The sequence below is a fragment of the Oncorhynchus kisutch genome, linkage group LG6 (genome assembly GCF_002021735.2).
Source record: "Oncorhynchus kisutch isolate 150728-3 linkage group LG6, Okis_V2, whole genome shotgun sequence".
Classification (NCBI taxonomy): domain Eukaryota; kingdom Metazoa; phylum Chordata; class Actinopteri; order Salmoniformes; family Salmonidae; genus Oncorhynchus; species Oncorhynchus kisutch.
Window position 1 is genome coordinate 81,477,611 of NC_034179.2, and position 25,676 is coordinate 81,503,286.

Below are 25,676 nucleotides of genomic sequence, written 5' to 3' on the forward strand. Positions count from 1 at the left end.
TACCCTGGTGTGACGTTTTGATAACTGTGTGAATCTCTCTAGGACAAGGTGACTTATCAATATTTTCGCCTGTATTTACCCCCCAAAAAGCAAACGCTAATGAGGTTATTATAAAGAACTACAAATGCCATGATGATCTGGACGAGACTGCTGAATTGAGGCAATGGTAAGAATCTCTGGATTAACTATCTAAATGTAGTAATGAATAAATTGGCTAAATTTCTTTAAATGGACAATTCTGTGAACTGTCTTGTGCAAGTTTTGAATTGACACAATACCTGTTAACAAGGGTGTCAGCTAGCGATGATGTGCAGGAGCTTGCAGGGATTTGTAGTTTTGCATGATGTCCACCTTGATGGCAATTAGCATTTTCGAATCTGAGAGTAAATAGAGCCGAATATACTGATAAATCTCCTTGTCCGAGATTTACATGATTATCAAAACGTCACGCCAGGGTAAGCCTACACGAACACAGCCCTTATGGGTTTCTGAAATCCCATATGGGAAAAATTAATGGTGGAAAAACGATTGGAACCATTTCTCTGTTTGACAACTAGGTTTTATGGGTATTCAAATCAAATTGTATTGGTCACATATATATATTTAGCAGATGTTATTGCGGGTGTAGCAAAATGCTTGTGTTCCTAGCTCCAACAGTGCAGTAGTATCGAACAATACACACATCTCAGAGTAAAATAATGGAATGAAGAAATATATAAATATAACGACGAGCAATGTCGGAGTGGCATTGACCGGAATTTATTTATTGATTTTTTTCTTTAACCTTTATTTAACTAGACAAGTCAGTTAAGAACAAATTCTTATTTACAATCACCCGGACGACGCTGGGCCAATTGTGCGCTGCCCTATGGGACTCCCAATCACAGCCGGTTGTGATACAGCCTGGATTTGAACCAGGCATCTGTAGTGACGCCTCAAGCACTGAGATGCAGTGCCTTAAACCGCTGGAATACAGTATATACATATGAAATGAATAAAGCAGTATGTAAAAAATATTAAAGTGACCAGTGTTCCATTATTAAAGTGACATGTGATTCTATGTACATAGGGCAGCAGCCTCTAAGGTGCAGGGCAGGGTACCGACTGGAGGCCAGCTATTGATGGCTATTTAACAGTCTGATGGCCTTGGGATAGAAGCTGTTTTTCAGTCTCTCAGTCCCAGCTTTGATGAACCTGTACTGACCTCGCCTTCTGGATGATAGCGGTTGAACAGGCCATGGCTCGGGTGTTGGCCTTCCTGTGCCATCGGCAGCGCCACTGGGGATGCTTTGGGCAGACCGCAGCACCCAGTGGAGAACCCTGCAGTTGCAGGCGGTGCAGTTGCCATACCAGGCAGTGATACAGCTGACAGGATGCTTTCAAATGTGCTTCTGTAAAAGTTTGTGAGGATCCTAGGAGCCTAGCCAAATTTATTCAGCCTCCTGAAGTTGAAGAGATGCTGTTGTTTCTTCTTCACCAAATTGTCTGTAGGTGGACCATTTCAGATTATCAGTGATGTGTACATCGAGTAACTTGAAGCTTTTCACCTTCTCCACTGCGGTCCTGTGGATGCGGGCGTGCTCCCTCTGCTTCTCCTGAAGTCCACGATCAACTCCTTTGTTTTGTTGATGTTGAGGGAGAGGTTATTTTCTTGGCACCACTCCACCAGGGCCCTCACCTCCTTCCTGTAGGCTGTCTCCTTATTGTGGGTAATCAGGCCTACTACTGTTATGACACCTCCACCATGGGGCTCTATTCTTGCAATATTTGTCAGTTTCATGTAATTATGAAAATGGCAGTTTATTAGACATCAGTGGTGGTAATGAAAATCCCAATGAGAATAGTGAAACACTTCTAACAAATGTATGAGTGACAGTGAGTATCCTGGTGCTGCCACCAATGTAGCAAAGAACAGAAAAATCACACCGAAAAACAGAAGTGGTGAAGGCGGCAAGTGGTTGTTGTTGTCTGTCTTCTCAAAGTTGCATCCCAGTTTTAGTACTCCCGAGTGGCACAGGGGGTCTAAGGCACTGCATCTCAGGGCTAGAGGTGTCATTACAGACTCTGGTTCGATTCCAGGCTGTATCACAACTGGTTGTGATTGGGACTCCCATAGGGCGGTGCACAATTGGCCCAGTGTCGTTAGGGTTTGGCCGGGGTAGGCTGTCATTGTAAATAAGAATTTGTTCTTAACTGACTTGCCTAGTTAAATAAAAATGTAACGTTTTACTCTCCTCTCTTTTCCTTAATCTGCACTGCAAAATTAGAAGACAGTTTAGGTGGGAATAATATGGAGATTGAAAAGCCTACCAAAAGCATTTGCTTCCACCTGTCAAGCTATCCATCATGTCAGATCAGTGAGGATGAAGTAAATTATACCAGTAGAAGAAACCATGACAAACTATTGAGATGCAGCCAGCCCCAAGCCTCGTCCAAGTGCGCGTCCAAAACAAGACGAGTACGAGCCCGCCCACAGTCACGTGTAAAACGTGCGTCTCATCTAGCGTCTCTAAACAGCAACGTCGGAGTCTAGGGGAGACTATTCTTGAGAGATGAAGAATCAGACAAAGAGGGATAACGAAACAATTAGAACTAGAAAAACGCTTGCAACAGACGAAATAAGGAACTGAATGTGTAAGCTGACTTCTTGTTATTGCTGTTTATTTGTGTCTGTATGTGCTAGTGTCTCTGCAAAGGCAAGAAATGGAGGTGAAATGTGTTCATGTTGGGAGGAGAGAGCACAGGAGACCAGTTGACTAGCATGTTAGCAAACAAACAATCCGCAGTCATGAACATTGCATTTTCATGAAGTGCTTTCCTGGTAGTAATAATCACAGCGATGACATTTAGAAACGAACTGGGTAAGTCTAGAGCAGGTAGTCACCCCACAAGGTTTTGGCAGAGCCAGTTCGTATGCTAACGAATGCACGAGATTGTGTGAGGGAGGAAGGGGGGACGACGACGCTGAATTGCGACAGTTCGCGAGACGTAACGACAGGTGGACAACGTCTTCCCACGGTTTGCATAGATCTATTTTGGAACATCCTCAAACTGCCACTGAGATATTGACCACTGAGATATTGACCATGAACTCAGACTGCAACAAGGCAGTCTGACGTCAGAAAAGTTATATGGAATTGAAATATATGTACAGTATTTGGATCATGTGAATTTTACACTCAACTCAAGCAAATAATTTGTAATCTAATTTCATGAAGTTTCATCATGCCTAATTTTACGAGATTATTATCTGAATTCTGGTTTAGTCATAATCGAAATAGTGCCTAGCTAGTGACATCAGCTAATATTGCTATAATGACTAACAATGCAAACTTTTTTGGGGGGGCAACTCAAGCTTTATTTCTCCATTTTGTTTTTCCAGGTAACACCAGCAACATTTTCGTTTCTCTCCCCTAGTTCTCTCAGGCACACTGACATTAATAATATTAAACAATCACCTTGTGCCTCTGAAACCTGCTTTATAACAACTCAGGATAGTTTTATTCTTAGCTTAAACCAAACCAGCAATTGAAAAAGGATCCTAACGTTTCCTCAGATTAGCCAAAAGCAGATTCCAAAAACACAACACTACAGCCTACAATCCAGTGAGAAAAAAGGTAAATTTATCACAAGACTTGTTAACAAAAATATATAGTATTTAATATCAAACTGCTGTCTGAGTCCTACAGGTGCCTGATTACACTAACCTAAACCATTTGAACTATTGATCAATAATAACAGTTACAAAGCATCTATACGTTCCATAAAAGCTAGCCCTAATAAATTAAACACATCCAACAGTCATTGGAAGTCCTGTTTACCCATCATGGCCTCCATCACCCAATCATCTGACCCCGAGATCCCAGACAACCACAAAGAGAGCTGGCTGGCACTACTTGCCGCAGCGGAGGGATATTGTCAGAAGTCAGGCTGCGACCTGGCTATTCTTACAGCCTGTAAGAAGTTCTGGCCATCTGCAGTGGAGGGAGATGAGAGGAAAAGAGAGAGTGGCAGTGGCTTGCCTGCCGGAGGCCGGAAGTGGGATTTCTCCTATCACGTGTGGGGTCAGGGGGCTTTGGCTGAGTCTTCGCGGCGCTACATGGACGACATTGCGGTGCTACACTCCACATCTATGCTAACGGCGCATAGATATACACGTCTGAGTGCAGGAGACGGAGGAGCTAAACTGGTAGTGGACATGCCCACTGACAGGGTGGTGAGTAGACTGACTGTCAGTCATTTTGTGCCATTCAATGTGGCTGTCATTCATAGTGCTGTGTGTGATCGTAAAGTTCTTAACTTCTCTTCCACAGGGCCTAACAGGTGAGGGTGGGGTGGGAACCATCAGCCCCAATACCACACTCTATTCGCAAAGCTACCCATCAATCTACCACTCAGGGGCTGTCATTGGTCAAGCTGCTGGGCAGCATGGGAATGGAGAGAGGGAGCGAGAGATGGCTGTGATGATAGAGGAGGCTGGACGAGGGAGAGACATTCCTGGAATTGGGTACTTGGAGGAAGAGTGTGAGGAAGAGGAGGACATGGACGAAAGGAGACGTAATCTGAATGAGACTGCAGGTGAACACAGCTCTGTGGGACAATTTTTTTTTTTTTATCTCCAGGTCTGAATGACTTCGTAAATATTAATCTCTCTCTGCTTCAGGAGTATTTTCCATGGATGAGGACTCGCTGTCTCGTGACTGTGAACCATTCTTTGAGTCCGATGGAGAGGAGGAGAGCACTGATGGTGAGTGTATGTGTGTCGTAATATTAGTTAATGATGATCTAATGCTCTTAATATGTGCCTCCTCTCTGCTCCAGGCTCGTTAAGTGAGGACTGTCCTCCCCCCCCCCGCAGCATGGCCATGGGGCAGTCATTCTCATCCCGTCACCCCAACCCCATGAACATGGCCCGCTCCCTCCCCGTGTCTGTTCCTGTGTGGGGCTTCAAGGGCAACAGACCCCACCAGGGAGAAGGCCACAGTGGGGAACGGGTCAGTCAACCTTCATTTAAAAACATACAGCTCACTTTCTCTCTGTCAATCAGTCATTCTGACACGCATACCCACTAACTGTCTCTGTGTTGTAGGCTGGTGTAGCTGACCTGGATCATATTGCTGCCAGCATGAAGGCCCTGTTGGCCCCAGGAGCCAACGACGGAACAGAAATGTTTGGAGGACTACCTCGCCCTCGCCTCAACACGGGAGACTTCTCCCTCAAACACTGAGAGAGCCAAAGAAAGTGAGGGGATGAAGGAGTGAGAGAGAGGATGTGTGTGGATGAAAGAAAGCTAATTGATTGGCTGGCAGGTGGAAAAGTACCCCAGTGTATTAGCTAATCACTAACCCCAAATTTGGTAGTAACAACAGTGAACCCAGAGAGGATTAACTGACATAACATATGCTTGTATACACACTAATATAATTTTCAACACATTACCTTACACCCATAAACACTACAAGACAACTCACTACACACAACTTCAAATGTGCTCATAGTGACCCACTGTACTGACCAACATGGACACTAACATATTGAAATGTTTCTAACTGACACAGGTGTTGAATCTGTTGTGGGACTTTGCCAAGTAGATTTGTGGAGGATGGGTCACCCTTCTAGAAATGGTTGGCTCTAGGGGGCTTTTTAATATGAAGCCTGTAGCTTTTCAAATTGTGAGTGAAGGGCACCATGTCTCCATGAAACATGGCTTTTTGTACTTCTACCTTGCCAATGAATGACTGACTGGTAGAATGATAGTACGTGTACAATCTCTGATATTGACACTATTATAATAATAATGTCCTTCAAATGTGTTGACTGTGAGAGCGAGAGAAAGCGGAGGAGGTGAACAGAGATGTATCTATCATCTCCCAACTTTTCAAAAGCAGATAACTGTTTTAATTTGAGTACCTGTATGGTTTAAATTAAGGAACAACATCTGTGAATCAGGCTGTTGGTTCTGACACTGAATATTATTTGGATGCAGTATAATGGCTGTCCTAGAGAGGGCAGTATCAATTAAGTAATATCCTGAACAGAAATAAACACAACATGTAAAGTGTTGGTCCCATGTTTCATGAGCTGAAATAAAAGGTCCCATAAATGTTCCATATGGCACAAAAAGCTTATTTCTCTCATTTTGTGTACACATTTCTTTACATCCCTGTTAGTGATCATTTCTCCTTTACCAAGATAATCCAGCCACAGGTGTTATAAATGATATTGCTGTTTAGGTATCTTAACAGGTGCACATTGTGCTGGGGACAGTGAAAGGCAACTCTAAAATGTTTTGTCACACAACACAATGGCCACAGATGTCTCAAGTTGAGGGAGTGTGCAATTGGCATGCTGACTGCAGGAATGTCCACCAGAGCTGTTGCCAGAGAATTGAATCGTCATTTCCCTACCAATAGCCGCCTCCATCATTTTAGAGAATTTGATAGTACGTCCAACCGGCATCACAATTGCAGACTTACATGTAACCACGCCAGCCCATGACCTCCACATCTGGCTCCTTCACCTGCAGGATCTTCTGTGACCGGCTACCCGGACAACTGATGAAACTGTGGCTTTGCACAACCAAATAATTTATGTCAGAAACCGTCTCGGGGAAGCTCATCTGCATGCTTGTCATTCTCACCAGGGTCTTGACCTGACTGACTAAAGTAGGTAAATGCTAACCTTCAACGGCCACTGGCACGCAGGAGAAGTATGCTCTTCACGGATTAATTCCAGTATCAACTATACCGGGCAGATGGCAGACATTGTGTATGGTGTCGTGTGGATGAGCTGATGTCTTCGTTGTGAACAGAGTGCCACATGGTGGGGTTATTGTATGGGCAGGCATAAGCTACGGACAACGAACACAATTGCATTTTATCTAGGGCAATTTGAATGCATAGAGATACTGTGATGAGACCCTGAGGTCCATTGTCGTGCCATTCATCCACAGCCATGTTTCAGCATGAAAGTGCATGGCCCCATGTCACAAGGATATGTAAACAATTCCTGGAAGCTGAAAATGTCCCAGTTTTTCCATGGTCTGTATTCTCACCAGACATGTCACCCATTGAGTATGTTTGGGATGCTCTGGGTCGTGTACGACAGCGTGTTCCAGTTCCTGCCAATATCCAGCAACTTTGCACAGCCATTGAAAAGGATTGGGACAAATTTCCACAGGCCACAATCAACAGCCTGATCAACTCTATGTGAAGGAGATGTGTCTCGCTGCATGAGACAAATGGTGGTCACACCAGATACTTTCTGATACACTGCCCTACCTTTTTTAAAAAGGTATCTGTGACCAACAGATGCATATCTGTTTTCCCAGTCATGTGAAATCCATAGATTAGGGCCTAATGAGTTTAATTCAATTGAATGATTCCCTTATATGAACCTTAACTCAGTAAAATTGTTTCATGTTGCATTTATATATATTTTTTCAGTGTAAATAGTTTAACTCTATTGTTACACAGTTGTATTTATTCATCACATTCATACATGACCATGGTTCAATCAGAAAACAAATATATGCTATGAATTGAAACTACACACCCTACTTTAACACTAGTGCTGTAACAAAAACGACTGACAGTACTAATAAATAGTAATAGTCAATATAATAAAAATTGTCATTCTAAATATAATATAGCCTAGTAATTCACATGTATGTTGTCCTCATGCAACAGAGGGATAACAGCAACACTTAAAACCATAGACATGTGAACAGATAATTTGATTATTCTCTGCTTCAATTCTGCATTCTGACACTAGTGCTTGTTCTCCAAATATTAGAAACATATATCTTCTCGTTCACTTTACCTCCCTCTCTTACAAATTCCCTGACCCGTTATTCCATATCTCCTTTCCTACACCCTTCTTGTTCCTGTCCCTCTTTCTTCCGGATCCAACAGAAGGATTTACTGCCAACCCAGAAACAAGGTAGAATCTTCTCTTTGAGGTTAGTTTTGAACTTGTGTATCAGTCGCACCGCCTTCTCCGCCTCCTCTTCTCCTTCCACGATGAAGAACTTGATGATGCCAGCGGGCTGGTCCAGGTATATGCTCATGGTGTTGCACAAAGGGAGCCCGACCTCCACGTTCTCCCCGTTGTGCCAGACTTGGTAGCAGGAGCCGGCCCAGCCCGCACCCCATGAGCTTTCGTTCTCCCCCAGCCCACATTGCCCTTCCTTCCGGCCCATGCTCTCGTACACTGCCCCAATCACCACCCAGCCGCCATAGTCCACCTCCCAGTAGCCTCTCTGCCCCAACAGACCCTCCTTACACAGCACCTGCACAGAGTAGAGAGTGGATAGTAGAAAGGGTATATTAGAGATGTCTTAGAGCCAGGCATGCACTGATGGCATCTCCAAAACGGTGGGCACACTTTAGTTACACAATGGCACTATGATGTGGGCCCTGTAACTGAGGATGGCAGACCAACCTGTGGCGAATGCTCATATCTCTCCGGTCTCATGGGGTATGGACACACCTCCTCTGACATACGCGACACCTTGAGGTTGCTCTCGGATATCCACAGCAGCTTCTGGGCCGTTTTGTCATCCAGGGAGAGGGGGATCCAGTCTGAGGGGAGAAAGAGAAACGATGAGGTGAAGAGAAAGGAATTGAGTTGAGTGGTTGGATGAATATGGATGAGAAGAAAGGGTCGGAGAACAGATAAGGTCAGATGAGTACTGCGATATTATTGAGATATGTACAATCTCTTGTGTGTAGGCCGTGAAGCGGATGTACTGTAAGCCAGGTCATAATTGTGCATTTCAACATTGTATAGGCTGTGGGAAAGCAGGATTTAGCATCAAATGCATTACAGAGAGTGAGGCCCAAAGTGATAAAGAGCCAAATACATGGCCTTACATTTCATGAGGTCAGCCCTGGTGGTGGGATCATGAATATTGGGCTCGTACACCGGCGGCACCTCTGTTATGTGGAGAGAGAGAGATAAAGTGTGAAATCCATTAACGGTATACTGATGAGATAATCCAGTTTGAATTACACCACCGGTCTAATGTAATTCCTGGGATGCCATTGTTAGTCAGGATTTACAAAGGCTTTTCAGTACTTATACATGCAGTATTACAGAAATCATACCTGCAGGAGCTTTTCTTCCTACAGAAAAAAGGCAAAAATGAATTTTCTTTCCCAAGTAGAACATTATCTTGTGTCAGATTGTTGTTATGTATTTATTCACTGTGCATTTGCAGAGGTTGTGCTAGTTGCAGTTTGTAGAGGTTGTGCTATGTGCAGTTTGTAGAGGTTGTGCTATGTGCAGCTTGCAGAGGTTGTGCTAGTTGCAGTATGTAGAGGTTGTGCTAGTTGCAGTTTGTAGAGGTTGTGCTATGTGCAGTTTGTAGAGGTTGTGCTAGTTGCAGTTTGTAGAGGTTGTGCTAGTTGCAGTTTGTAGAGGTTGTGCTAGTTGCAGTTTGTAGAGGTTGTGCTATGTGCAGTTTGTAGAGGTTGTGCTATGTGCAGTTTGTAGAGGTTGTGCTAGTTGCAGTTTGTAGAGGTTGTGCTTGTTGCAGTTTGTAGAGGTTGTGCTAGTTGCAGTTTGTAGAGGTTGTGCTTGTTGCAGTTTGTAGAGGTTGTGCTATGTGCAGTTTGTAGAGGTTGTGCTAGCTGCAGTTTGTAGAGGTTGTGCTAGCTGCAGTTTGTAGAGGTTGTGCTAGGTGCAGTTACTGACCATGATTCCTTCTCTCCCTTCCTTCTCTTCATCTCTCCTTTCCTTGCTTCTATCTCCCTGCTCCTGTCACTCTCTGCCTTCATCCCCCCTCCCTCCCACTATTTGCCTTTATGCCATATATCACTTTGGAGAGTGCGTGCTATTCTGAGTCTTTTTTCTTAGCACTGATTAATGTAGTTTACCCATACCAGCCCAGGTTTGGGTTACGGCTTTACATCCGCTAAGGACACACATCACAGCCACTGACCCCAGGGGTCAGGCCGTTATAAGATTACAAATTGTGTGTGATGGACATTATTTCACGCCACTGACAGCATGTTTGTCTCTGCTGCTGAAGTACTCTAGATGTTGTTTAATCTCCAGTTCTCCGTCCTGTCCATTCATTTGTCATCCCACTTTCTCAGAAAACTGGGTGCTATTGCTGTTTCCACTCAGACTGTCACCGTCCGTCAGTCTCCTTTCGTCTATGGGCGACATTAGCTCAAATGACTTGATTTTCACAGGGTCATCCATCTCATTTCAGCTCATCTCTCATTCTCACCTATCAGACTTAATATGTTTTAATTGCCTCAACAAGGTTCACATTACCCCCCCCCCCCCCCCCCTTTGTATTTTACAACCTGGAATAAAAATAGATTTTTACGGGGTTTGTATCATTTGATATACATAACATACTACTTTGAAGATGCAAAATATTTTTTATTGTGAAACAAACAAGAAATAACACACAATAACTGAAAACTCTCTTTCTCCCCTCAAAACTATTCACCCTCCCCCAAGTCAATACTTTGTAGAGCCACCTTTTGCAGCAATTACAGCTGCATGTCTCTTGGGGTATGTCTCTATAAGCTTGGCACATCTAGTCACTGGGATTTTTGCCCATTCTTCAAGAATGAACTGCTCCAGCTCCTTCAAGTTGGATGGGTTCTGCTGGTGTACAGCAATCTTTAAATCATACCACAGATTCTCTTTTTTTTTGTGTGTGTGAATTTTTTACCCCTTTTTCTCCCCAATTTCATGGTATCCAATTGTTAGTAGCTACTATCTTGTCTCATCGCTACAACTCCCTTACGGGCTCGGGAGAGACGAAGGTTGAAAGTCCTCCGATACACAACCCAACCAAGCCGCACTGCTTCTTAACACAGCGCATCCAACCCGGAATCCAGCCGCACCAATGTGTCGGAGGAAACACTGTGCACCTGGCAACCTTGGTTAGCGCGCACTGCGCCCGGCCCGCCACGGGAGTCGCTGGTGCGAGATCAGACAAGGATATCCCTACCGGCCAAACCCTCCCTAACCCAGACGACGCTAGGCCAATTGTGCGTCGCCCCACGGACCTCCCGGTCGTGGCCGGTTACGACAGAGACTGGGCACGAACCCAGAGTCTCAGCTGGCAGCTGGCGCTGCAGTACAGCGCCCTTAACCACTGCGCCACCCGGGAGGCCCATACCACAGATTCTCAATTGGATTGAGGTCTGGGCTTTGACTAGGCCATTCCAAGACATTTAAATGGTTCCCCTTAAACCACTCGAGTGTTGCTTTAGCAGTATGCTTGGGGTCATTGTCCTGCTGGAAGGTGAATCTCCATCCCAATCTCAAGTCTCTGGAAGACTGAAACAGGTTTCCCTCAAGAATTTCCCTGTATTTAGAACCATCCTTCAATTCTGACCAGTTTCCCAGTCCCTGCCGATGAAAAACATCGGTGTTCTTGGGGTGATGGGAGGTGATGGGTTTGCGCCAGACATAACATTTTCCTTGATGGCCAAAAAGCTACATTTTAGTCTCATCTGACCAGAGTACTTTCTTCCATATGTTTGGGGAGTCTCCCACTTGCCTTTTGGCAAACACCAAACGTTTTTGCTTATTTTTCTCTTTAAGCAATGACATTTTTCTGGACACTCTTCCGTAAAGCCCAGCTTTGTGTAGTGTACGGCTTAAAGTGGTCGTATAGACAGATACTTCAATCTCCGCTGTGGAGCTTTGCAGCTCCTTCAGGGTTATCTTTGGTCTCTTTGTTGCCTCTCTGATTAATGCCCTCCTTGCCTGGTCTGTGAGTTTTGGTGGGCGGCCCTCTCTTTGTAGGTTTGTTGTGGTGCCATATTCCTTCCATTTTTTAATAATGGATTTAATGGTGCTCCGTGGGATGTTCAAAGTTTCAGATATTTTTTATAACCTAACCCTGATCTGTACTTTTCCACAACTTTGTCCCTGAACTGTTTGGAGAGCTCCTTGGTCTTCATGGTGCCACTTGCTTGGTGGTGCCACTTGCTTAGTGGTGTTGCAGACTCTGGGGCTTTTCGGAACAGGTGTTTATATTCTGAGATCATGTGACACTTAGATTGCCCACATGTGGACTTTATTTAATTAAATATGTGACTTCTGAAGGTAATTGGTTGCACCAGATCTTATTTAGTGGCTCCATAGCAAAGGGGGTGAATACATATTCAAACACCACTTTTCCGTTTCTTATTTATTTATTTATTTTTTCATTTCACTTCACCAATTTGGACTATTTTGTGTATGTCCATTATGTGAAATACAAATACAAATCCATTTAAATTACAGGTTGTAATGCAACAAAATAGGAAAAACACCAAGGGGGGTGAATACACTTGCAAGGCACTGTACCTCTTTGACATGCCAGCGGTTGACAGTTTGGTCATCAGGTATATGCTTGATTTGCGGTAAATGTTTTTTTTCTTAGATAACTCATTGTGAAATGTCAATGAAACAGTAAAGCGGAAGTTGTTGCAAATGTGGTCCAAAGTTATGCTAAATGTGGCTTTGTTCATGTCATTTTGATTGGTCCAAATATTTCTTGTGATATCTTGTGATGGCTTACAATACAAGGGTGTTCTCAGATACTTGAGCCCTGTTCTTCATTTATTTCAAGTTCCCTGGGTTTTGTTGACTCTTACTTTTCATCTACCAGTATCTCTCAAGGGACCCATTCACACAAAAATTCATGTTATCTGTACCAAGGCTCAGAAGAAGTCAACCATAGGTTTGAAAATGCACTGACTGGGGTAAAGGTTTGTTGACATGTCAAATCAAATTTTATTTGTAACATGCGCCGAATACAGCAGGTGTAGTAGACCTTACCGTGAAATGCTTACTTACAAGCCCTTAACCAACAATGCAGTTCAAGAAATAGAGTTCAGAAAATATTTACTAAATAAACTATAGTTAAAAAATATATAATAATTTGAATCAAAAAGTAACAAGAAAATTACATAACAATAACAGGGCTATATACAGGGGGTACTGGTAACGAGTCAATGTGGGGGTACCCCCCATTAGTCGATGTAATTTGTAAAGCGACTGTGCATAGATAATAAACAGCGAGTAGCAGCAGTATAAAACAAAGGGATGGTGTCAATGTAAATTGTCCGGGTGGCCATTTGATTAATTGTTCAGCAGTCTTATGGCTTGGGGGTTGAAGTTGTTAAGGAGCCTTTTGGTCCTAGACTTGGCGCTCCGGTACCACTTGCTGTGCGGTAGCAGAGAAATCAGTTTATGACTTGGGTGACTGGAGTCTTTGACAATTTTATGGCCTTCCTCTGACACCGCCATGTATATAGGTCCTGGATGTCAGGAAGCTTGGCCTCCTACCTTCTGTAGCGCTTTACGGTCAGATGCCGAGCAGTTGCCATACCAGGCGGTGATGCAACCCATCAGGATGCTCTCGATGGTGCAGCTGTAGAACTTTTCTTTTAGGATCTGGGGACCCATGACAAATCTTTTCATTCTCCTGAGGGGGAAAAGGTGTTGTCATGCCCTCTTCACAACTGCCTTGATGTGTTTAGACCATGACCAGGAACTTGAAACTCTCGACCTGCTCCACTTCAGCCCGTCGATGCCCGTCCTTTTCCTATAGTCCATGATCAGCTCCTTTGTCTTGCTCACATTGAGGGAGAGGGTGTTGTCCTGACACCACACTGCCAGGTCTGCTCCTCCCTATAGACTGTCTCATTGTTGGGGGCGGCCCGTCAGGAAGTCCAGGATCCAGTTGCAGAAAGAGGTGTTTAGTCCCAGGATCCTTAGCTTAGTGATGAACTTTGTGGGCACTATGGTGTTGAATGCTGAGCTGTTGTCAATGAACAACATTCTCACATAGGTGTTCCATTTGTCCAGGTGAGAAAGGGCAGTGTGGAGTGCGATTGAGCTTGCGTCATCTGTGGATCTGTTGGGGTGGTATGTGGATTGGAGTGGGTCTAGGGTTTCCGACATGATGGTGTTGATGTGAGTGCTACGTGGCGTGAGTGCTACCAACGTGAGTGCTACGTGGCGGTAATCATTTAGGCAAGTTACCTTCGCTTTCTTGGGCACAGGGACTATGGTGGTCTGTTTGAAACATGTAGGTATTACAGACTCAGTCAGGGAGAGGTTTAAAATGCCAGTTGGTCCGTGCATGCTCCAAGTACACGTCCTGGTAATCCATCTGGCCCTGAGGCTTTGTGAATGTTGACCTGTTTAAAGGTCTTGCTCACATCGGCTACGGAGAGCGTGATTACAGTCGTCTGGAACAGCTGGTGCTCTCATGCATGCTTCAGTGTTGCTTGCCTCGAAGCGAGCATAAAAGTCCTGTATTGACGCTTTGCCTGTTTGATGGTCTGTCTGAGGGCATAGGCGGATTTGTTAAGTGGCTTGATTGAACCATTGTTTGTGGTAAAAGTGTTGGGATTGGTAAGAATTTCAAGCCTTCTTTTTGTAGTGTGGTCATTGAACAGTTTAATGCAGTAATATTGCTGTGATTTGACTGTTTTATACAGTAATAGTGTGGTGATTGGTCAAATTTGCAACCCCTCTATAATTTTTTATTAATTTTTTTATTTCACCTTTATTTAACCAGGTAGGCTAGTTGAGAACAAGTTCTCATTTGCAAATGCGACCTGGCCAAGATAAAGCATAGCAGTGTGAACAGACAACACAGAGTTAAACATGGAGTAAACAATTAACAAGTCAATAACACAGTAGAAAAAAAAGAGAGTCTATATACATTGTGTGCAAAAGGCATGAGGAGGTAGGCGAATAATTAAAAATTTTCAGATTATCACTGGAGTGATAAATGATCAGATGGTCATGTACAGGTAGAGATATTGGTGTGCAAAAGAGCAGAAAAGTAAATAAATTGGGTGGGCTATTTACAGATGGACTATGTACAGCTGCAGCAATCGGTTAGCTGCTCAGATAGCAGATGTTTGAAGTTGGTGAGGGAGATAAAAGTCTCCAACTTCAGCGATTTTTGCAATTCGTTCCAGTCACAGGCAGCAGAGAACTGGAACGAAAGGCGGCCAAATAAGGTGTTGGCTTTAGGGATGATCAGTGAGATACACCTGCTGGAGCGCGTGCTACGGGTGGGTGTTGCCATCGTGACCAGTGAACTGAGATAAGGCGGAGCTTTACCTAGCATGGACTTGTAGATGACCTGGAGCCAGTGGGTCTGGTGACTAATATGTAGCGAGGGCCAGCCGACTAGAGCATACAGGTCGCAGTGGTGGGTGGTATAAGGTGCTTTAGTAACAAAACGGATGGCACTGTGATAAACTGCATCCAGTTTGCTGAGTAGAGTATTGGAAGCTATTTTGTAGATGACATCGCCGAAGTCGAGGATCGGTAGGATAGTCAGTTTTACTAGGGTAAGTTTGGCGGCGTGAGTGAAGGAGGCTTTGTTGCGGAATAGAAAGCCGATTCTAGATTTGATTTTAGATTGGAGATGTTTGATATGAGTCTGGAAGGAGAGTTTACAGTCTAGCCAGACACCTAGGTACTTATAGATGTCCACATATTCTAGGTCGGAACCATCCAGGGTGGTGATGCTAGTCGGGCGTGCGGGTGCAGGCAGCGAACGGTTGAAAAGCATGCATTTGGTTTTACTAGTGTTTAAGAGCAGTTGGAGGCCACGAAAGGAGTGTTGTATGGCATTGAAGCTCGTTTGGAGGTTAGATAGCACAGTGTCCAAGGACGGGCCAGAAGTATACAGAATGGTGTCGTATTTGCTGGAAAAATCCTGGAGGGACTGATATGGGTATTTTTTCCTTTACATAACACACACGTGCACACATAGGATACAGGTACGCACGTGTACCCCTACACACCCACCCACGTGAGAACTAGGTACAGAGTGAGCGTTTCCATTTATTTTCTACATCCATTGCGATGCCAAAGTGCTCTCAAATGCCCTAAACGCGTGTTTGAGGATGTCGCTAGATAGCAAGTTTTCAGTGATGGAGGGGATAGCAGAGAGCGTGAGCGATATGTCTTAATGGTTCTTCCTGACAGTCTGTACCATTGCAGGAAGCCAGGGCCTTTGCTAACACCAATGGATTACTTTTTAGAGGAAAGGTGGTCTACTGGTCATTGATCACGGTGGCCCTGCCAACACATTGCTGGAATGATTGGCCAGTCTGTCCTTTTAGCCCAGCTCTTTTGCGCAGGACAGTCCATGCTGGCACCTGTCTGAGGGAAACCTAACTCTCCAGCTTTTGCGATGTGTCTCCCCAGTGGCGGAGAGGGAGCCGACAGAATGATGAGAAAAATGTGAGCTTGCTACAACATCAGCAGAGGCCAAGCGAAACTGGGAGGATGAGCAAAGGAAGAATAAGGCTGAGAACCTCACTGTCTTCCTTGCTTGAAGCATGTGTACCAAAGAAGCTGCCACATTACTGTATGCCCAGTTTAGAGGTTATGATGTATTTCAACAACTTCCCATCGTGGTTGGCTGAATTCTGATCCACTGGTCTTTCCAATAAAGCTTCCATGTTTGTGACTTACACTCCACTGCATGTGCCCTGAAGACTGAACAGCTGCACACTGCCCCAAAGAGATTAAAATGACTTTGACAGAAAGGCATGCATATAATGTATACTGTGCTGAACAACAAGTAGAAGTAATGATCAGGCAAGAGAGAAAGGGAGAAGGACATCTGATCTCTGGAGTCGGGACGTGGGTAGTAGGAAGGAAAGGGGTTGATGACAGGTCACTTAATCCGTCATCCCTCCCCATACTCTCCCGGAATCCTCCCTTATAGGGACAGAGCGATGGGAGAGGGAGGGACACAGAGAAAAATAGCAAGAGTCGGCTAATGGGATAACCAAGGATAGTTAGTAGATGGCAAAAGTAAGACATTGATGGAGGGTATCACCAAGGTATTTAGGAGAATCATTGCGAGGGTAGAGAGATTTAAATATACATTTTAAAGCGGGGATGGGCAATTGGCGGCTCCCCCCAAAAATGTAATAAGCCTTACTGTTGCAAGTTAGAATAGTAGAATAGACAAGGTGTATTTGGTTGTGCATCAGCAGTTTTTCTCTTGTTATGTCAGACCCTGATAGTCACTCAATCAGCAAAACATTTGTATATTGACAAATTAGTCTAGTGGCCAGCTAGCTACTTAGTAATCACAGTCGGAATATCGGCTGGGGGGCCCCCATTTATTTTGTTAGTAAGTGATTTTGTTAGTCAGTCTCACTCAGATATCATAAAACCTGCAAACATTTCTCTCCACCCTATGGAAAAATGTATAGAATTGCAGGAAATTAGCTGTCAAACAGCCAATTGTTTCTCTCCGCCACCATGGCAAAAGGAGTACAATTACATGAAATGAGTTATAAAATTGCTAAATCGTCTCTCTGCCGCATGGTAAAATGTGTAGATTTGCAGCAAACTTGCTTTAAATGGTCAACATTTTCTCTGTGCCCCGTTTCACAATGTGTGGAATTGCACGAACTTAACTCTAAAACGCTGTCAAGAGGGGGGCTGCTAAAATTTTTTTCTAGCACAGTAATGTGATGGAGCATTTGACAGGCAATCTTGCTATTTGAAAGTGTCTGATCCTCATTTGAAGAGAAAGTTTCACAGGCAGTATACAGTGCATTCTGAAAGTATTCACACCCCTTGACTTTTCCCACATTTTGTTACATTACAGCCTTATTCTAAAATGTATTAAATCGTTTTTTCCCCTCATCAATCTACACACAATACCCCATAATGACAAAAAGGGAAAGGGTCTGAAGACTTTCTGACATCCATGGTGACTGGAAAACATCCAGAGTCACCATGGAGAGAGACATGGCTGGTTATTATGAGCGGGGCCCGGCAGGGGTGGGGGGGGGATATGAGTGGGCTCTGGCTCCCCTGTGGAGGATAAGCCCAGCCAGATACCCTGCTGCTCTCAGTGGGGTCAGATTGACAGATGGATAAACAGATACTCAGAGAGATTGATGAGTTGACACAGAGATAGAGACATTTAAAGAAAGACAAAACGGGTGGATGAATGTTCAGGGACATAGAGACAGTGGCAGAAAATGACAAACAAGGGAGGTTGCTACCTCAGGTCAAACATACGGGTCAAATGCATTGGAATCCATTGAACCATAAATCTAATTGTGAAATCATAGGATTGAATTGGCAGGGGAAGGGTTGGAATGGAAGTCCAACAGTATTGGAAACAGCATTTGATTTCTTCTGATCTTGGAAAAGTTTGTCCATTTAATGAACATTTGTCAATTTCTAGAGATGTTTTTGAAGATGAGTATGATTTTTATTCACAGTAACAACGACATTCAGGACATATGACAGGTGTGCTGCGGATGGACAGAAGCTAATCGCAGAATGAAATGAAGACTCCTCCCTGGTAATTGGAGGAAAGCCAGTCGGCCATGTTGAGGACATCTGTAGATGCCTTTCAGAGGCCAGGACGATGACCCTCTGACATGGTAGAAAAGAAGCTGCTTATGTTGGACGTGCTCGCCGGTGGTCTGCGCAACCCCCCTGGAAGAGATGGAGCTCTCTGCCCGGATCGGGTTCGGGAACAGCGGGATCTCCACTGATAGGGAGATCACGAGATGTGACGGAGAGAGGTGAAGGGAGCTGGCCAAAGCTCAGAACCATCCCTTTGCCCTCTGTTATGAAGTGTCTAAAAAAAACTTGTGGTGTTCCATGCTGATAATGAAATGGAGATGGATGGAAAAAGCATGGACAGAAATATGTGCAAACCAACAGGAGGATACATGACAGCATTCTTGAAGAAAAATAAGAAAGTCATTGGGAGGTTCTCAACATGAGATTAAATGTGATGGGCTCCAATTAGAGGTCTTCACTGGTCTAAGAAGTTGGACCAGGACCAGAATGGACCCAAGGACAACTCGACCTAGACCCAACCCGTACCCTAACTGGTCTGAGTGACAAAAAAAATCTGTTTGTCAGTCAAGTTGTTCTTCTGGTTAACAAATAGGTCTTTACAGTATATGTTGGCTAGGCCTTCTATAAGTCAATAAATTCTCCTTATTAGCGTGAAATAAATATGCTAGAGGCTATGCAGAGCCGTGGCTGGGTCCGATCAAACAGGACCCAACCCGGACCTGAGGGACAAGTTAGAATTTCAGAACCGAACCCGATCAGGCCCTGGTCCGAAATCGGGTATATCGGGTCCACCTGGACCCGTGAAGACCTAGCTCCAATTGACTTTGTAATAATCAATGTTTAGCAGTACATTGTCATGAACAGCAATGCAACTGTCTAAATTTAAATTTGGCAATCTGAAGAAATAGAATTCTTCATGAGTCAGAAGTGAAGCAACTTTCACAGAATCAAACAGCCATGAATAAAACATGGGGTCTCACAGCCAGGTACTTGAGTTACTGTCCATGACTTCACACTTCATTACCATGGGAGCCAGAGGATGGCAGTGATAGGGAGTGATGGGACATTGAGGCCACACTGGGCTGGATACATCAAATCCAATCAAATCAAATGTATTTGTCACATACACATGGTTAGCAGATGTTAATGATGTTAATGCGAGTGTAGCGAAATGCTACATGTGAAGGATCCATAGCAGGGTTGGATGGACAGAGGGATATATGGAGAAGCACAGAGTGGAAACTGGAGAGGGAGAAAGAGGATGAGAAATATAGAAATAAAGTGGACGGAATCCTTGGCAGCATTCAGAGAGATTAGTTTCATGGAGCAAAGTGACAGACAGAGATGAGGTGTGAGACCTGACATGGCCAACGGGCCAGTGAGGCTGTGTGAGAGCTGACTGCTGAAGAATGGATTTGATCCGGTGGGAACATTGTGGTCTGGAGAGGTGATGTCAGAAGAGGGGGAAACAGTTTGATGAGCTGATTGATGAGATGGGGGAGAGATTTGGAAGCAAGACAGGCGGAGAGGGGTACTTGGCAAAGTGGGCCTGTCAAAGGAACATGATAGAGCTTATAACTAACTGGTGGTCAATAAACAACATGTTATCAACATCATACATTCATAATAAACACCCAGCGATGAGCACTGTCTGTCTGTCTGTCTGTCTGTCTCTCTCTCTGTCTCTCTCTCTCTCTCTCTCTGTCTGTAATTTTTTGTCTGTCTCTCTCTCTCTCCTTAGCTAGCCTTATAATAAAGTACATATGCCAAAACAGTAATTAACACTTAAGATTCCATGTAGCTTAACCGTAACTGAACAACACTCTTATAAAAGTGAACCTGCACAGAAATGCTACTGTAAGAAGTAGGGTGTGAATATCAGAGTACACACAGTAGCCTACATATAGACTCCACCATGCCCCATAGCCTACATATAGACTCCACCATGTCCCATAGCCTACATATAGACTCCACCATGCCCCATAGCCTACATATAGACTCCACCATGTCCCATAGCCTACATATAGACTCCACCATGCCCCATAGCCTACATATAGACTCCACCATGTCCCATAGCCTACATATAGACTCCACCATGCCCCATAGCCTACATATAGACTCCACCATGCCCCATAGCCTACATATAGACTCCACGATGCCCCATAGCCTACATATAGACTCCACCATGCCCCATAGCCTACATATAGACTCCACCATGCCCCATAGCCTACATATAGACTCCACCATGCCCCATAGCCTACATATAGACCCCACCATGCCCCATAGCCTACATATAGACTCCACCATGCCCCATAGCCTACATATAGACTCCCGCATGCCCCATAGCCTACATATAGACTCCACCATGTCCCATAGCCTACATATAGACTCCACCATGCCCCATAGCCTACATATAGACTCCACCATGCCCCATAGCCTACATATAGACTCCACCATGCCCCATAGCCTACATATAGACTCTACCATGCCCCATAGCCTACATATAGACTCCACCATGTCCCATAGCCTACATATAGACTCCACCATGCCCCATAACCTACATATAGACTCTACCATGCCCCATAGCCTACATATAGACTCCACCATGCCCCATAGCCTACATATAGACTCCACGATGCCCCATAGCCTACATATAGACTCCACCATGCCCCATAGCCTACATATAGACTCCACCATGCCCCATAGCCTACATATAGACTCCACCATGCCCCATAGCCTACATATAGACCCCACCATGCCCCATAGCCTACATATAGACTCCACCATGCCCCATAGCCTACATATAGACTCCACCATGCCCCATAGCCTACATATAGACTCCACCATGCCCCATAGCCTACATATAGACTCCCGCATGCCCCATAGCCTACATATAGACTCCACCATGTCCCATAGCCTACATATAGACTCCACCATGCCCCATAGCCTACATATAGACTCCACCATGCCCCATAGCCTACATATAGACTCCACCATGCCCCATAGCCTACATATAGACTCTACCATGCCCCATAGCCTACATATAGACTCCACCATGTCCCATAGCCTACATATAGACTCCACCATGCCCCATAACCTACATATAGACTCTACCATGCCCCATAACCTACATATAGACTCCACCATGCCCCATAGCCTACATATAGACTCCACCATGCCCCATAGCCTACATATAGACTCCACCATGCCCCATAGCCTACATATAGACTCCACCATGCCCCATAGCCTACATATAGACTCTACCATGCCCCATAGCCTACATATAGACTCCACCATGCCCCATAGCCTACATATAGACTCTACCATGCCCCATAGCCTACATATAGACTCTACCATGCCCCATAGCCTACATATAGACTCTACCATGCCCCATAGCCTACATATAGACTCCACCATGCCCCATAGCCTACATATAGACTCTACCATGCCCCATAGCCTACATATAGACTCTACCATGCCCCATAGCCTACATATAGACTCCACCATGCCCCATAGCCTACATATAGACTCCACCATGCCCCATACACCAGTGCTAAAATGTGTGTTTGAGTATGACACAGTGAAATGGCTGTCGGTTCCTTTGTTAACTTGTTAAAACAATGACTCGTTTCTTAATTCTGTGGACTAGAAAAACCTGGAGGCACTGGCCTTTTGCAACTGAGGTTGTCAGGAAAAACAACACTGGCATCATTGCACAATACGACACTGGACTTACTCCATATTTGGATGTAGTTTTCAGTGAGGAAGGCATAGGAACATGAATAACTTGATTTTCAGAAATATATCAGCCACAACAATCCTAATTTCCCTATTCACTATTACTCAATGGTAATGAAATGATTTCCTATTTATTATTTAGTTGAGTTACTGACAAACTACAATGAATCATTTGAGACATAACAATACAACGTCCATAAAGTAAAACAATCCAAAATGATTCATTATTTGCCTGGTGTTTGATAAAGAAAAACCATTTATAACACAACAAAACACAAAACATGTATTCATGAGAATGTGAATATTAATTATGAATGCTAATTTCTGATAATGTGAAATATACATAAAAAATGGTAATTTCTATCATTTATTGGGGAATCCAATAAAATGTTATATTAATGTAATACTGATTGAATGATTATTACATTTGCTTTAAAAATCTGTTCAACTGAGGAGGAGAGGGTTTTGGTCCGCTTTCAATTACATAATGTATTAACACATGCAAGCTCACAGAGTAGATCATGAACCCTTACCTGCTTTCTTTGGCACAGGCATGATTTTGTTACTGCTTGGAGCGTAGTTTGGCAATGGCATGGTACCCTATGGTCTTCAGCAGAGAGAGTGGCTGATCCTCTCTCCATGAACACTTTTATTTCCTCAAGGAGAATGGGGAGGGGGTGGCGGGTCAGGGCAGGAGGTGCCCAGGTTGGGAGATGAGGGGTGTCTGGTGAAGTTTAGTTGGATGTAAGGGGTTACCGAAGGGTTGGTCCTGTCATCTGAACCTTCTGCAAACCTAGTGAACCTTTCGAGAGCGCAAAAAAACACAAGCAAACACACACTGTACAGTATGTCACAAACACTATACTCCTTTTACATACAGTACCAGTCAAAAGTTTGGACACACCTACTCATTGAAGGGTTATTCTTAATTTGTACTATTTTCTACATTGTATAATAATAGTGAAGACATCAAAACTATAAAATAACACATATTGAATCATGTAGTAACCAAAAAAAATCCTAATATATTTGAGATTTTGGACTCTTCAAAGTAGCCACCTTTGATGACAGCTTTGCACACTCTTGGCATTCTGGGGCGGCAGGGTAGCCTAGTGGTTAGAGCGTTGGACTAATAACCGAAAGGTTGCAAGTTCATATCCCCGAGCTGACATCTGTCGTTCTACCCCTGAACAGGCAGTTAACCCACTGTTCCTAGGCCGTCATTGAAAATAAGAATTTGTTCTTAAATTACTTGCCTAGTAAAATAAAATTCTCTCAACCAGCTTCACTTGGAATGCTTTTCCAACAGTCTTTAAGGAGTTCCCACATATGCTGAGCACTTGTTGGCTGCTGTTCCTTCACTCTACAGTCCAAACCATCCCAATTGGATGGAGGTCGGGGGATTGTGGAGGCCCTCTTAGTCAAATTGGTCAAATAACCCCTACATATAGACTCCACCATGCCCAAAAGCCTACATATAGATTCCACCATGCCCCATAGCCTACATATAGACTCCCGCATGCCCCATACACCAGTGCTAAAATGTTTGTTTGAGTATGACACAGTGAAATGTGCTGTTGGTTCCTTTGGAGGTGTGTTTTGGGTCATTGTCCTGTGGAAAAACAAATGATAGTCCCACTAAGCCCAAACCAGATGGGATGGTGTATCGCTGCAGAATGCTGTGGTAGCCATGCTGGTTAAGTATGCCTTGAATTCTAAATAAATCACAGACAGTGTCAACATTAAAGCACCCCCACACCATCACACCTCCTCCTCCATGCTTCATGGTGGGAACCACACGTGGATATCATCTGTTCACCTACTCTGTGTCTCACAAAGACACAGCGGTTGGAGCCACAAATCTCAAATTTGGACTCATCAGACCAAAGGACAGATTTCCACTGGTCTAATGTCCATTGCTCATGTTTCTTGGCCCAAGCAAGCCTCTTCTTATTATTGGTGTCCTTTAGTCGTGGTTTCTTTGCAGCAATTGGACCATGAAGGCCTGATTCACACAGTCTCCTCTGAACAGTTGATGTTGAGATGTGTCTGTTACTTGAACTCTGTGAAGCATTTATTTGGGCTGCAATCTGTGGCTGGTAACTCTAATGAACTTATCCTCTGCAGCAGAGGTAACTCTGGATCTTCCTTTCCTGTGGCGGTTCTCATGAGAGCCAGTTTAATCATAGCGCTTGATGGTTTTTGCAATTGCACTTAAAGAAACTTTCAAAGTTCCTGAAATTTTCTTGATTGACTGACCTTCATGTCTTAAAGTAATGATGGACTGTCATTTCTCTCTGCTTATTTGAGCTGTTCTTGCCATAATATGGACTCTGTCATTTACCAAATAGGGCTATCTTCTGTTTACCACCCCTACCTTGTCACAACACAACTGATTGGCTCAAATGCATTAAGGAAGAAAGAAATTCCACAAATGAACTTTTAACAGGGCACACCTGTGAATTGAAATGCATTCCAGGTGAATACCTCATGAAGCTGGTTGAGAGAATGCCAAGAGTGTGCAAAGCTGTCATCAAGGCAAAGGGTGGCTACATTGAATAATTTCAAATCTCAAATATATTTAGATTTTTTAAACACTTTTTTGGTTACTACATGATTATGTGTTATTTCAATATGTTATTTCATAGTTTTGATGTCTTCACTATTATTCTACAATGTAGAAAATAGTTTTTAAAAAACAAAAAAACAACCTTGAATGAGTAGGTGTTCTAAACGTTTTGACCGGTAGTGTATATGTGTGAAATTTGATTTGATTTAGAATGGACCAATATCTTGGACCTCTCTCTCCAAACTGTGGTTCATTTTCATGCCAGCCAGGTAGGCTAATCTCCTGCTGTAAAGATAAGCAATGTGCTTAATATTAGGAAAGTTGAGAAAAAATATATAGTAGGCCTAGCCTATAGAAAGGTGATGGAATATTGTGAATGTGTAGTATGGAGCTAAATGCGGAGCTATTGAATGACGTTTACATTGCCCTTGCAGATACTGTATGATTCTTGGGCTGCGGGCTTGTGTTGAAGTGTTCTAGCTTGTAATGTCAAAAGCCATGCTGCCGGCATCCTCAGATACTGCATGGGAAGGTGCACCTTACCTGCCTCCTATCTCCAAATCATTTCAAACAGGAGGATTTCTGTATTTCTGTAACAAAATAACTACCTGACAGGACACAGTGTTTCAATGGGTCACTGTGTTCGGGGACATCCAGCTATTAGAAGAGGCATTTTAATGAAGTGAAAGTGCCTGCTTCGTGCTGGCCACCAGAATACCAGATATGTGGAGTGTGTGGTATGCTAATAAACATCAGCATTCAACACCCACCGCGTAGGGCTGTCAGTGTGTGGACTTAAAGAGTATTACACTACGATATTTTAGCACCTCCAGGGTTGCTAAGCATCATTATTATATGTCTATATATTTTAAAGCTAAGCAACAGACTAATACCACCACGGTATATTCCATACAGGAACATGTCCACTCACTGACTTATCTGATAGCTAGTGTTTTATTCCATTTGTTACGAGTTATGATAATGTTATAGTGGTATGGTGAAATGACTCAAATGATGTCACACTACGCAT

At 43.9% G+C, this 25,676-nt stretch overlaps 2 protein-coding genes across 5 annotated transcripts; one reads left to right on the forward strand and one right to left on the reverse strand.

The window, feature by feature from the left end:
- The first annotated feature begins 2,477 nt into the window (after window positions 1–2,477).
- On the forward strand, window positions 2,478–6,117 carry LOC109898717 (uncharacterized). 3 transcript variants are annotated; one of them, XM_020493814.2, is made up of 7 exons: window positions 2,492–2,634; window positions 3,383–3,617; window positions 3,802–4,216; window positions 4,314–4,578; window positions 4,664–4,747; window positions 4,822–4,994; window positions 5,090–6,117. In XM_020493814.2, exons 3-7 carry the CDS (start codon window positions 3,827–3,829, stop codon window positions 5,225–5,227), a joined length of 1,050 nt encoding a protein of 349 aa, XP_020349403.1. In that variant the 5' UTR covers window positions 2,492–2,634; window positions 3,383–3,617; window positions 3,802–3,826; the 3' UTR covers window positions 5,228–6,117. The 3 variants fall into 3 exon arrangements, with proteins under 3 accessions (XP_020349402.1, XP_020349403.1, XP_020349404.1); XM_020493813.2 differs by having other exon boundaries at window positions 2,478–2,634; window positions 3,383–4,216; XM_020493815.2 differs by lacking the exon at window positions 3,383–3,617.
- Window positions 6,118–7,464: 1,347 nt separating this feature from the next.
- On the reverse strand, window positions 7,465–22,707 carry LOC109897412 (tripartite motif-containing protein 16-like). Of its 2 annotated transcripts, XM_031827881.1 has the most exons (5): window positions 22,611–22,707; window positions 9,108–9,125; window positions 8,874–8,936; window positions 8,443–8,582; window positions 7,465–8,290 (listed from the first exon to the last, which is right to left on the reverse strand). In XM_031827881.1, the coding sequence occupies exons 1-5, from the start codon at window positions 22,669–22,671 to the stop codon at window positions 7,850–7,852; spliced, it is 723 nt and encodes a 240-aa protein (XP_031683741.1). In that variant the 5' UTR covers window positions 22,672–22,707; the 3' UTR covers window positions 7,465–7,849. The 2 variants fall into 2 exon arrangements, with proteins under 2 accessions (XP_031683741.1, XP_031683742.1); XM_031827882.1 differs by lacking the exon at window positions 9,108–9,125 and having other exon boundaries at window positions 22,611–22,703.
- Window positions 22,708–25,676: the final 2,969 nt, after the last annotated feature.

Bases quoted from the DNA above. Each gene is read 5' to 3' on its own strand.
- LOC109898717 (XM_020493813.2), top strand. From the start codon at position 3,827: ATGGCCTCCATCACCCAATCATCTGACCCCGAGATCCCAGACAACCAC. The intron at 4,217-4,313 runs GTGAGTAGACTG...TCTCTTCCACAG, and splicing joins ACATGCCCACTGACAGGGTG to GGCCTAACAGGTGAGGGTGG. The intron at 4,579-4,663 runs GTGAACACAGCT...TCTCTGCTTCAG, and splicing joins TAATCTGAATGAGACTGCAG to GAGTATTTTCCATGGATGAG.
- LOC109897412 (XM_031827881.1), bottom strand. From the start codon at position 22,671: ATGCCATTGCCAAACTACGCTCCAAGCAGTAACAAAATCATGCCTGTG. The intron at 8,583-8,873 runs GTAAGGCCATGT...TTCTCCCCTCAG, and splicing joins CAGGGCTGACCTCATGAAAT to ACTGGATCCCCCTCTCCCTG. The intron at 8,291-8,442 runs GTTGGTCTGCCA...TACTCTGTGCAG, and splicing joins GATATGAGCATTCGCCACAG to GTGCTGTGTAAGGAGGGTCT.